Raw genomic sequence first — 13,646 nt, forward strand, 5'->3', positions numbered from 1 at the left:
TATTGGTCTATTTCACAGTTTTTATAAGCAATAAAATTGTGTTTTATGTTCTTTTATCTAAAGCTTGGTCAACCACTGTGCAATGGTGGAAAGTACATATAAAGTACTGTAATTCTACTTTACTTGAGTATTTTCATTTTACTTCTACTCCACTACATTTAAGAGGGAAATATTGTACTTTTAACTCCACTACATGTATTGGGCAGCTGAAGTTACTAGTCACTTTTCAAATTAAGATTTTACACCAAAACATATAAAGTTATATAAAACATATGATGTATTATTACAGATTAAACTACCCACCACTATATGAAGTAGTTAAAATGATCTCCACATTGACCAATTTAAGTACTGCTTACAAATTAATAGATCATAATAATGATCCAATTATACACTAATATAAAACGGATACTGTAGGGATCATTCTATATAATGAGTACTTTTACTTTTGATACTTTAAGTAGACTTTGTTGCTGATACTTCTTGTTTACTTCAGTCAAATTTTGAATGCAAGAGTTTTACTTGTAATGGAGTATTTTTGTAGTGTGGTATTGCTACTTTTACTAAAGTAAATGATTTGATTTGATTCTTCCAATTAAATAAAGTCAGAAACTGGTTTATACTAAAGGTACAGGAGGTGTCTTGTAGTACAGGAGTCACTTTAGCCAATAAATTATTGATATCATTGATAGTCGATAGTGATGAAAAGGAAGACAACACGGCAAACATTATTTATTAATGTTATTGTTACCTTTTGCCTCACGACTACACCGTCACTTGGTTTTACATGATGAATTTATACTCATCAGTTTTAGCCTAATATCTTCAAGGAGCAGACAGACAATCATCCTGACAGCAGGATCACATTCCTGGCATGAATGACCTGCAGTCACTCCCTTTTAATAGAAACTAGAGACACAGAGTCTCTGAGGAATAGAGAATCAAGTTGCCAAGCAAGAGCTTGTTCAGCTGTACAGTATGTTTCAACAAAGATCTGCTGTTGGCTATAATATCAAAATACGTCGGTAAATATGAAAAGAAAAATTCTCAGAACAATAAGAGGGATTTCTACAGGTCTGAGTAGTTAATTAGTTACCAGACATCAAACAAACTGTGTTTCTTTACTTCTGCAATCAGTAAGCCAGCCACACAGCCAGGCCTCTGTCCAAATCCAATGTCATGTGGAAATCCTCTCCGATAAACATCAACATCGTTTTCACTTTCTGTCGTTATTGTACTCTCACTATTTTCTGATTAGATCTTGATTCAGCGTTGGATTGATTCCACAGGGCCGGTCTTACAAGAACGACTACATTTACATGGAGTACATACGACTGAAAAAGAACAAAATATTACACTCATTCACTTTGCTCCTTTACAAAGCTCCTGCATGTTAACCTAATTCATGCCCACAAGCAGATACGCAACATGGAGACAGCAGATTTAGAATGTAACTAAGTACTGTACTTTGGTACAAATTGGAGGTACTTGTACTTTAACTGAGTATTTCCATTTGATGGCACTTTAGACTTGTACTCAACTACAATTCAGAGGGAAATATTGTACTTTTTACACCACCACAATTATTTGACAGCTTTTCAGATTTTACACACAAAACATGAAGAGGTTATAAAACATGATGCATCATTACACATTAAACTTCCTGTTAGATCTCATTAGAGCTGAAACGATTAATCGATTAATAATGGTTCCAGCTTCTTAAATGTGACTATTTGCTGCTTTTCCTTGTCTTAAATTACAGTAATTTGGGGGTTTGAAGGACATTTCTTACCATTTTCTGACTTTTTACAGTCAATTAATTGATTAATGAGGGAAATAATCAGCAGATTGATCAATAATGACAATAATGATTAGTTGCAGCCCTATATAGAATAGGTAAAAATGAGTTCGGCATTGACCAACTACAACAGTAAATGCTACTTACACATTAATGCACCAGTACTAACAATCTAACAGTACATGTTGCTAACAATACCTAAATACTTTTACTAAAGTAACATTTTTAATGCATGCTTTTAACTTGTAATAGAGTATTTTTACTGTGTGGTAATGATACTTTTACTTAAGTATCTGAGTACTTTCTCCACCACTGGGAGATAAGGTGATACTTAGGAGTGAATTGTGTCCCAGTAATAAAATGTGTGTAATATTTGTTGCTGCATGCAGGTTGCAGTACAGGTGTTTGATCTTTTCTCCTGTGTGGTCGCAGTTGCTTGTGTGGGATTTTGCTGTTGAAACTAACAACAATGGCTGTTGTCAGTTCAACATCCCTGCAGCTGTGGAGTTCAGGTTGACTTGTGTTTTAGTGACTGCTTGACAGAAAAGCACCATTACAACTGACAAATGTGATAAAATGACACAGCTTCACAATGATGCCCTGTTTTCCGAAATGTGAGGCAACCATAAAAAGTAACTGGCAGTTGGGACTTACGTGCATTTTTTGCGGGGTTGTTCAAAAATAGCTAAATTCTGGTCATGTAGGCCTATATCTAAAGAGATTCATTCAATTTTGAGTCTAAATGTTTTTTCTTGGGCTGCCACGTAAAGAAGGAACCTTTTACTCACATAGCTTGAAGCTGCTGTTCAAACTTCCTTTCTTAGCATTGTGTACTCTTTAAAGGATAGGTTCACATTTTTTCAAGCCTGTCTTAAAACAATACTAACATGTCCATAGGTATATTAAAAGTGTTACTGGTCACTGGCTACAAAGAGATTCCCTCTTAAAGCAATTTTTCATGGGGGACAAACTCCAGAGTCTTCGTTCTATGTTAAAATGACTTCTAAAGTTCAGCTGAAGCTAATTTGAGGCTTCAGCAGTTAGACAAACCAAGTGGGAATCTTGCAAAGTTTCAGTCTGTTTACTACAGTGTTTCCTTGCTGAGCAGTGGTGGAGGGATCGTAACACAAAGGGGCAATTTGGTACTAAAAACACAGTACATTTGGAAGATCCCTACTTGATTTGTGTAACTGCTGAATCCTCACTATCTTTGGCTGAACAGTGGAATCATTTGTGCACAAAATGAGGACTGTGGATTTTCTTTCAATGTACAGCCAGATCACATTCAATGTATTAAGACAGACTTGAAAAAATGTAAACCTATCCTTGACCTCCTACTGTAACAATGGTTTAGAGAAATTAGAGTTTCTTTCCAGTGGGAAGACCCAGTGCCAAAATAAAATGAAATGAAACAGCTTTATGGATCTATAACAGCCTCTGATAAATCACATGTTCAGTGATCTCAGTGATCTAATCCACAAGGGGGGAGGGGAACGTTGGACTGGTTGGATGCTGACTTTCTTTGTAAAACAAAGTGGATTTGCCTGTACACAGTAGTAATTGAGAGATTCCCTTTCCTCTTTGTTATCTCTTTTAAAACTCAGGCCTGACTGATAGTGTGATAATGTTGTGTTGAACATTATGTTATTATGCAATAAAAATATCGTCGTAGTATATACTAACCTAAACACTAATCTGATCATCTGTCAGGTTATTTAATCTGAATCTATGGATCAGTTTGCTAGGTTTAGCAAACCAGGTTTGCATTTCTGAACACAAGCTCCCTTTGTTACTTTATAGAAATTGACTTAGCTAAATAGCCTAGCTAATAGACTCAGCTGTGTAAAATGCATGAGTTAAATAACAAAACTATGTGTTGATCATAACAGAGTTGAGATACTAGATAGTGACTCCAAACACACAAGCCCTGAAAGCAGGTTTGTCCTGCTGAACTCAGATATTCACTGCCTGAGGCGTCCACCTCATGTTTAACTTGCTGTTATTGTACAGAACCTGAGTAATGTTACGAGCATTACTTGAAAACAAAAACAAAATAAAACTTTATGGGTGTTGATCTAAAAATAAGATTTGAGAGAGAAACAGGTCAGACCATGGCACATGACACCGCTGAACTTACAAACAGGTCATCCACCTTTTATCTATATTCAGTAAACCAGCCATGGTTGAGAATCATTATCAGTCACAAAAGTCTCACAGCAAGCCACTTATCATCAAGATGGAAGTATTTGGGATGTACATGGGTTGTTTGCATGGGAGACCTTCCCCCTTTGTCCCTCTGGTTCTGCAGAGGTCTGACAGCTCAGATTGGTGATAAAAAACAGCTGCAGCTCCCACTCACAAGCCATTTACTGTTTACCACTTCATTATTAATGCGCATAGCTGTAGAAAAGTACTGGAACACAGAAATAGGCCTTTCCATTGATAGTGACCACTTTTTTTTTTACACCAATTGACTCAAACTCACAAAACTCTAAATGCACAAATTCACATTATTTGTCTCACTTCAGTTTACTGACAAAATTATGTTCAGATCTCCATTTTATTAATATTATCTGTTTATTTCTGATCTTCTATCACCTCTTAGTTTTAAGGAAACCTTACATAGACTATGAAACCTGGTATTTGTTTTTACCATTATTACAGCTAGGGGGCAGCATGGCACTGTGACATTTTCACAGAAATGATCACAAGCTGTTTTTATTTTTTCTGTCCACCTACACTGAACCACCAGAGTTGTTTCTAGATCCCTGTAAGACTTGTAAAACGTGTATGTTTCCTATTTACAATTGTGAAATAGAGAGCTCCGTGTGAAAGAGAGCAGCTTTTCAAAACTCTAAATTTACTGCGTCACATTAGAAAACAAGACAACTCTCTCTCATCTGTCTACCTCTTTATTTCTCAGCAGTCACTCCAATTGAAGTCACTCAAGCACATAAAGGAATCCCAAGAATGATCACCTTGTTAAGCATACACAACTTTTCCCTCTTAAGCCATCCAGCCTGTAGCTGCTATTAGTTTACAGCTTGGCTTGACACAAGAGAGAGAGATAATACTGTGGCACTCGAAAGGTTGATTTGTTTGTTCCACACAGAATAGCAACAAATGAAGGTCATGCCCTGCCAACAATAGCCCGTCAGCTAGTGAGAGTAAGAAAGCCCAGTCTATTCATTTCCTTGTTCTGCTGTAGTCAGCTGTAGATACGAATGTAAAGAAAGTTTTACGACTGGGACGTCTGCACCCCCCAGCTTGTTTCATTATTTTAAAACATTAAATCAAAGTAGATTTAATGTGGCTTTTTTGACACCGATCAACAGAAAAATGCTCTTTAATATCAAAGTAAAAACAGAACTCTACACTACATCTAAAATAATTTCAAACACATACACTTTTGACTGTGTGCTCCAGCTCTACAGCAGGAATCAATCGTTTTTGCTTTACCCCCAGAGACTGAAGGAGGTCAAAGCTCTGCACTGATAGGTGATCAGGCCCAAACACAAGATCCATATGCTTCATTTGTTCCAGCAGGAAAAATACTGACCCGCTGAGCACGAAATTAAAGATAAAGAGCTGCTATTGACACAGCTGCTTTGACCCCACAGAGATTTTATTGGAGGATGGGTGAAGTCAGTGTTCACTAGACACTGGACTGATCAAATCATCTCAGTCAAAACCAGTGGTGGGAAGTACATTTAATCAAGTACTGTAAGTACTTGAGTATTTTTTATTTCCTGCCATTTTATATTTCTACCCCACTACATTTCAGAGAGAAATATTGTGTTTTTTACTCCACTTCATTTATATGATTGCTTGAGTTACTTTGTAGATGACTGCATACACTGTAAAAAACTTCTGTAGTTTGTCTATTATCGAGTCCTAAAAGTCGTATTTTCTTTTTTTTTTTTAAGTGAAAAAATGTACCATTGCAGTGAGTTTACTTCAACCTGTTTTAATGTTTATGTTTTATTAATTTTCTGAAATAATCTAACTGGACTGGCAGATTATTTTTTACTTATTTTAAGAAGGAAACACAATATGATCATCATATAAAACTTAAACATCAGCTCCACCTTGACATTAAAATGCTGCATACATGTTACTACATAGGTGATAAAAATTCAATAATATGTTATATATTGAAACACTGAGGGCTGTTCTGCAAAATGAGCACTTTTATTTAATTACACTTTGCTGATGATACTATAGTACTTTTACTTGAGTAAAACTTATAATGCAGGACATTTACTTGTAATGAGTAAAGTATTTTCACACTATGGTATTAATGCTTTTACTTAAGTAAAGGATCTGAATATTTCCTCCACCACGGGTCAAAACTAATAATATCTAAATTTCTTAATCAACAAATATTTGCATATTCATAAATAGAGAAATTCTTCAATGAGGGAAAAGGAGTAGATGCAATGTCATTTTAAGAATGTATTTGGAGGGGATCTTTGAATGTTAAAATCAGTTGTCACAAATTATTCAACAAGGAAAAAGCATGTGAGAGTAACTGGAAGTAACTTTATTTTAGTCTCAGCAGGATTTATGAACATACAAATGTGTACAGAGAGGTAGTGGCAGGAATTTATCTCAATCCACTCTCCCTCCGCAGGTGTCAGACTTGGGCATATTCAGCCAACAGAGAGTGCAAATCATCACAGTGTAGCAAAAACATCAGTTTATCTCATCTGAAGAAATTCCCTCATTCAGTTCAAGGAAAATTAGAGGAGGCCCGCACATGCTCTTTTACAGGTATTGCAGGGCCTTATGTACACGGTGGCACAATTCAAACACATGTATGAGGTTAATCAAAAAGACTCAAACCAGACCCCCCCCATTCAGGAGAGAAATCACCAGAGATAGAAGTTAAATCAAAGTGTTTCTAGTATAATAATGTCTTCAGAGATTAAATGGTTTTGATATGTGTAGCTTTGCTCAGTGCTGTAACTGAAGTGAAGTCTGATTTGGACACCACAATGACAGAAAAGACTAAAGAAAGTTAATTTAGGTATTCCACATGATTGCATGAAGCAGCGTTTTCCAATAGATGTATAAGCAATACTGTGATGTTGCTAATATTTGGAGTAACCTGTGATAAAACTACAATGAATGCCTGTTGATAATATTTTCATGGATCTATTATTTGTCATCAAACCATATAAAACTTTATAAAAATGGATGTGTACAAAGTCCCTCATTTACTGTTCCCTAAATCCCTCACTGGGCCAGGATTTTGTATATTTAACCATGAATAAATAAAAATATACATATCCTGGCACTCCTCACTTCATATATTGGATTTGATCTTCATTCTTTAAAAAAAGGTAAATATATTTTATTTGGCAGAATGATACAGTATCTAAATATAAATTTTTGTATGTAAATGTGACATATTTGATAGGCATAAAAACATAAGGGTTAATAACTTGTTCACAAAGGCAGTACTGGTTGCGTCGTTTTACAGTGCATTAAAGAGTGTTTTCAAGTTTACTAATGCTAGGATAATCATTAACAAGCATGTGTAATCCATTTCTTAACAAAGGAAAAACCACTCAGAATAGAACTGACAAATTTACATAAGACTTAATGTGGGAACGTAAAATTACCAAATTAAACAGTATATACATTTAATTTCTATGGGACAGGCTAAAACATCAAAACCTTTAGGATTTCATCCATTAACCTCAGAGCTGCTCAAATAATACTGAGTGAATTTATGGACATTGGGATTTTACCCAGAATTCATATCCTGGAGAATTATGTGAACTCTGTTAAAGTGTAGATTTTCACCAAAAAACATTTCAGTGATCTCAAATCGCTGGAAAGTATTTACACAGATGTTTCGGTGTAATATCTACAGTTTTGTTTAAAAGCACTTGGCACGGATCTCCAGCCATTTGGTCCAACAGTGATGCACATAAAGCAGCTTTACCCTCGACCTCAGGGTTAGTTTACAAAGTGAAGGTGGACAACATGTTGTCCTGACTTGAGGAGCGCTTGTACCCCGATGATGAGCTGAAGTACGTCTCCCCATCGGTGCTGATGTCATCGTCATCGTCGTCATCGTCGTCGTCCAGATTGTTGAGCAGCGGAGCAGAGGTGCTCTTACGCCTGCATGAGACAGAACAATATTATAAGTAGGACACTGAGAAATGCCTGTGTGCTACAGATGACAACTTGACAACTAGACTACTGGGATATTGTTGTTTACCTGATCTCACTTCGTAGAGCTTTGAGCTGGCTCTGGAGCTGCTCGTTGGCCTCCTGTTGCTCATCCAGGTCTCTCTGCAGCTTCTTCTTGCTGTGCTCCAGTCGGTCGATCTCCTCCTCAGCCTCATCCATATGCCGTTTCAAGGCCTTTAGACGCAGATTCAACTTCAAGAAGAATCAACACGTGCAGGATTAAAAGGGTTCAATAAAGATCAACAGATATTTTTAACTATATGGCTGACAGACAGACTATTCATTTAATTCAAGGTCTATAGTAAATTGAGTTTAATGACTAAGTCTGAACCTGAGAGTGTGTATTACGTACTTGGTCCTTTTGATCTTGCATTGAATGATGTTCTTCTTCACCTTGCATCATCATGTCTTTTACCCTCCTCTCCAGCCTGCGGTTCACCAGCTGCAGGTTGGCACGCTCCCTGAAACACATGCAGCGCGAGGCATCATCATACATGTGATGCAGCACATCATTCTGACTCGAAGAAATCGTAGAACTCAAAGAATGAAGAGCTGGTCTGATTCTCTACAAGGTTTGATTACCCAGAGTCAGAGGATTCCTCTGAATAAGGAAATGATTTAAAAGTCACTTTATAGTTGATCTACGTAATCTAAATCAATAAGTTAGCTGTGATCTTTACAAAAGTGCCTCCTTCTCGCTCCAACGTTGTAGCCTAAATTTATCAGTGTGTAAGTATAAAGTCTAACTTTCATCTGAAACCTATAAGTTACTACCTGGCTGTCATACCCAACCTAATGAACCTCTTTACTTTTCAGTCAACCTTTCCCCTAAAGCTTTCCTGTTCCATCACCTTAACCTCAGCACACCACATCTCTATTCCCAATCCAAGCCTTCGTCTCACCTTTCCTCCCCCTCCAGCCTCTCCTCCAGCTCCTGTATGCGATCCTCCAGCTGGGCTACCAGGCCCTCTTTGTTGGACTTCTGGGAGCCCTCTAGATGAGACACCCTGCTCTTCAGGTCTTTGTTCTACAGAGGTCACGAAGAGAGAAGCAGTGAGGTGCTTAACTGGGCAAATGTATGTTTACATATCATAATCATATCAGTGTATCAAAAATATGAATTGAAAATTGATGTGAGGATGGATACGATCACATGAAAATGATGAATGAAATGACATGATATGAATGAAATGAGTTGGTGCTTTGTTCTGAGTTTGTAGAGTAACACTGTGTGTGGTTGTTTCCCTCCCTCCAGTGTGTACCTGTCTCTCCAGAGCCATCTTGTCACACTCCAGGTCCTGTCTGCTAGCCCTCTCCTGTAGGAGTTCATTCCTCATCTGCTCCACCTGTCAAGCCGAGTCCAGACAGTGTCATCGCTACGGTGCCACACAGTCTGATGACAATTATTATCAGACACTGTCTGAGTCTCACTCACAACAGAAACCACTGCAGCGCTTAGTGAGTCAAAATGCTAAACAATAGAGGAGTTAAAGCAGCCTCAGTTAATTGGTGAGCAGGACTTTCTTGTATGGCTGCATTCCCACTTTTTGTTGAGATCTTCATATAAACTCTTGGTGACACGGGGATTGTAGTAAAATAAATAATCAAATCAATCACAGTAGTTTCTGTAAAGAAAATATACCTGTGTGCTTTCAGACTGTATACAAAATATTACCTTTTAACCTTACTTTTATGTAAGGTGTGTATTATATAATACGCTTATTCGATTTCTTGCCGAGAGTTAAGATCAATACCATGTTCATGTCTGTAAGGAAAATGCAAAGCTACCAACAGCAGCCGGTTAACTTAGCTTAGCATAAAGACTGGAAACAAGGGGAAACAGCTAGCCTGGCTCTGTCCCAAGGTAACAAAATCCACCTACCAGCACCTCTAAAGCTCACTATTTATATAATTATAGTGTAAAAAAAAAGTCAATGACATGTGGTTTTACACAGGGTTATGTGAATATAGTAAGTTTGCTACCAGGCTAGCCATTTCCCCCTGTACCCAGTCTTTATGCTAAACTAAGATGACCAGCTGTCAGCCTTATATCTAACATACAGATACGGGAGTGGTATAGATCTTCTCATCCAACTCTTAGCAAGAAAGTGATTAAGCATTTATCCCAAGACCAAGTCAAAATATTCCTTTAACACTAAGCTGGTGTCATCATATATGCACTCACTGAACACGAAATCAACTCAGAGTGGTCTTACTGCATTAACATGACAGCTCAGTGATAGCCAAGTTCAAAAGAAGAGAGGATGAAAACTAATCGATACAGCAGTGATTGTTCTTTCTTTGTGAGGGGAGCTTAGAATTGGTGATATTTTATGCCAATTAGTGGGTGACAGTGGGCTGCTCAGATGAACGATGGCCCCTATAACTGGTGCACCCAGCACAGTGCTTGAGGGAGCTGAATCAGCAGACTGGAACGTACAGCGAAACTAATCTGCTTTGTGAAAGACGGCAGGAGAGGAGAGGGGAGATTACTCTCATTTAGACAGGAGAGGAGCACCTGGTGCCAGGAGAGACGCAGGTGTTCTTCCTACTGCCTCTGCTGCAACCCCACCACCCATCCACCCCTCCACCCCATAGCCATACCCCCCTCCCTCTCCTCCCCACAGACATTAGAGCACACCCACACCAGCACATACCCGCATGCACGTGTGTGTGTGTGTGTGTGTGTGCTAGTGGTGTGTGTGTATACACACACACCACTCAACCTACTCCACACAAAGCTTGAGTGTTGCCTTGACAACCGACCTCAGCCTCATGCTGAACCAATGCCACTTTGTCACAATGCCACTCTTTTCTCCTGGCCAGGAATTTTTTTTAAAGGGAAACCATTTAAGGAGATTTAAATACTCTACTCAACACTAAGCCTCTCTTGATGTCGCTACGCACATTCATTTCAAATTTTGGTCACAACCTTTGAATCTGTGTCAGGTCCAGACTGAGAGGAACCTGTAACCAAGCCAAATCGTACAGGCCTGTCTTTGGAGCTCAATGTTTCACATTTCACATGTTGTCACATTTCACATAAAAAGGAGTTTCAAAGGTGCCATGAAACTCTGACTGCTGGACTTCATGTGCTGCACATTAGCATAAAATCTATAGGGATGCAATAAAGCAGTGTTCTTTCAAACACTCCAGAATCAACATCCTCCCTCTGATTAGTAAGCACTCTCCAACATACAAACAACAATCCTAAAAGCACATGTAGTTTATCTAAATCTTACTTTACAGTGCCTCCGTCAGCAGCTTTATCAGAGTGGAAGGAAAACGCAAAAGCATTTGCTTACGAGGATATAAAAACTGACCTCAAGCACAAGAACTGGATTTGTTTTCAAGATAAAATTACTGAGCATAATTTCAAAGTGAACTCTACAGCTTGAAAACTTGAGACATTTGGCAGCTTGCATATTTTGGCTCGAGCGGAGCATTAAGAAGGGTCTTTTGTGGCTGATGCATGAAAATTGGATGGACGCTCTTAGACCACGCTGGCAGGCTGCCAGCCTGAATGATTATGCAAGATCATCTTACAAAGCAATAACCCGTCCACTTCATCCAGACTACAATACAAAAAAACCTGGGAATTTTGGAGTGTGGATATTATATGTAAAGACACACACACCTGAGCATTGATATGACCCATCAACCTGCATGTAAATCATGTGAATTGACTCTTATTGTTTTGTGGAGATCACGTTTTATTCAGAGATTAGTGATTGTGGTCATGATGTTAGAGGTGGAAGACAAAGCAACAGGAGATCAGCATATCATTTACAGGTTGAGATGAAACAGAGACATGTCTGTGTGAACTTAAGTGAACATGGGCAGCAGGTCACTAACACAGGTGAGCTCTGATAATGAGAATGTGTTGTACCTGCTCTCTTCCTCTGTCTATCCTGTCCATCAGCTGGTCTCCACTCTGACGCTCCTCATCCAGGTCCAACTCCAGCTGAGCAACCCTGTCCTGCAAAGCGGAGCAGTCATATCCGAATGGTCACTGAATCTGTTTTCTGAGGTTTACTGTGGTGTGCAAGTATCCTACATGATTGTCATAAGGCCTTTTGCAATCATTTGACATTTACATGTCTACTAATGACAAAACCTTTATCATTGTGTACCTCCATGAGTTTGATGTGTCGAGCTTTGTCGTCTTTAGCTTGAGACTTTGTCTCAGCCTCCACCTCCAGATCGTGAATCTTTTTCTCCAGTGTCTTCTCCCTGAGCAGAGCCTCATCTCGTTCCCTCTGACACCGCTGCAGGTCCTTCTCCTGGTGTGACAACTAAAATGAAATGCATCAACATACTTCAATAACTGAATAATTATTGAAACATTATTGCTTATGGCTAAAGATCTGATTGTCCTGTATAAAAACCTAGATCTTTTTACTGAAAATATTTTGACATTTTTGATCCCCGAAGATCAGTGGAACTGGTCTAGTAGGGGTTCAGTGTCTCATTAAAAGGACCCTCAGCATGTTATAAATACTTATGTAGTAAGTGTGGATTAAATGATGAAAATCCATCTCCTTTGTCATTATGTCATCTTGCTTCCCTTCAAGTATTACTGCTGTAGCGATGACCAACAATTTAGTTGCTGCTTAGGGAAATTATTATATGGTTCCCATTAGTGAATAATGAACCCAGTGCAGCTAGTGTTTCCCCACTGTGTTCATTCATTCAGCAGCAGCAGCAGCAGTGCCCCCCCCAGCTGGAAATTTGCCCCCACTGCTTAATGCAAAAACAATGAAAATTCATCATCTGCCCTTATTTCTCAACCAGAACAAATATTTGGCCATTAGTGCAGAAGTGTTCCATATTTCATTATGTAAATACTTCAGTAAGTCCTAATTTAAGCCATGGATTTAAAGCTGAACATACAAAGACTTAGTAATAGGTGCAATGGGATAATCACATATCCTCTCTCAGGCCCTGAATTGCAATAAGCACATTTGGAAATGAATAAATTACTGTATTAACAAATGAATAAAACAGATCTAGGGCGTGAAACCTGCTATGACAAACTGTTGTTTTTACACTGCCTTCTTGGCCAGGTCTCTCTTGAAAAGAAAGACTTTTAAAGATGTATGTGGCCTACACTTGTAATTTTACTGACAGTCTGCCAAGTTCACATGGGTGGAGACACACGGGGCATTTGAGAGCAGCTGGAAAAGTGGACTCACTAGGCCCAGTCCAGAGCAATCAGTTACTCAGGAGAGGTGGAGGAGGAGGATGTGAATCCTGCCAGCACAGCTTTCACAACAATGATATCACAACACTGACATCCTACTCTTCCTGTGCACCAGCTGGACAAAGATACATCAGCATGGATGTAGACAGAAAATAAGGATACTGACCTTGTCCTTTGAGTGGCAGCACGTTGTGCATGTCAAATAAAGGCTGAAAGTAATGACTACAGTTTCCAGTAGAAAGTTCCTCCCAGAGAAGGAAATGTCAATACTCTCTTCTTTTTTCTTTTCTAGGAAGCCTCTTGAGCTTATAATCAGGGCATAGTCTGCCAAAACCTCTATTAAAAAGGTACCCAGTGGAGTTTTCATTATAAACAAAGTTTTGTTTACAGGGTTAGAGTTAGGGTACACTGTATGTATCCATAAGGCCTAACAAACATGCT

General features: G+C 38.6%; 1 protein-coding gene across 4 annotated transcripts in view; it reads right to left on the reverse strand.

Moving 5' to 3' along the window:
• Positions 1-6,320: 6,320 nt before the first annotated feature.
• Positions 6,321-13,646, reverse strand: part of cgnl1 (cingulin-like 1) — a 30,090-nt gene continuing 22,764 nt past the window's right edge. For 3 of the 4 annotated variants that reach the window (XM_044193578.1, XM_044193571.1, XM_044193562.1), the window contains 7 exons: positions 12,136-12,297; positions 11,892-11,981; positions 9,265-9,348; positions 8,905-9,029; positions 8,355-8,463; positions 8,031-8,194; positions 6,321-7,930 (listed from right to left, as the gene is read on the reverse strand). In XM_044193578.1, coding sequence (XP_044049513.1) covers positions 7,771-7,930; positions 8,031-8,194; positions 8,355-8,463; positions 8,905-9,029; positions 9,265-9,348; positions 11,892-11,981; positions 12,136-12,297 — 894 coding nt within the window. In that variant the 3' untranslated portion in view covers positions 6,321-7,770. The remainder of the gene's footprint in view (positions 7,931-8,030; positions 8,195-8,354; positions 8,464-8,904; positions 9,030-9,264; positions 9,349-11,891; positions 11,982-12,135; positions 12,298-13,646) is intronic. The other variant, XM_044193585.1, reaches the window with a different exon arrangement.

The sequence above is a fragment of the Siniperca chuatsi genome, linkage group LG1 (assembly GCF_020085105.1).
Source record: "Siniperca chuatsi isolate FFG_IHB_CAS linkage group LG1, ASM2008510v1, whole genome shotgun sequence".
Lineage (NCBI taxonomy): Eukaryota > Metazoa > Chordata > Actinopteri > Centrarchiformes > Sinipercidae > Siniperca > Siniperca chuatsi.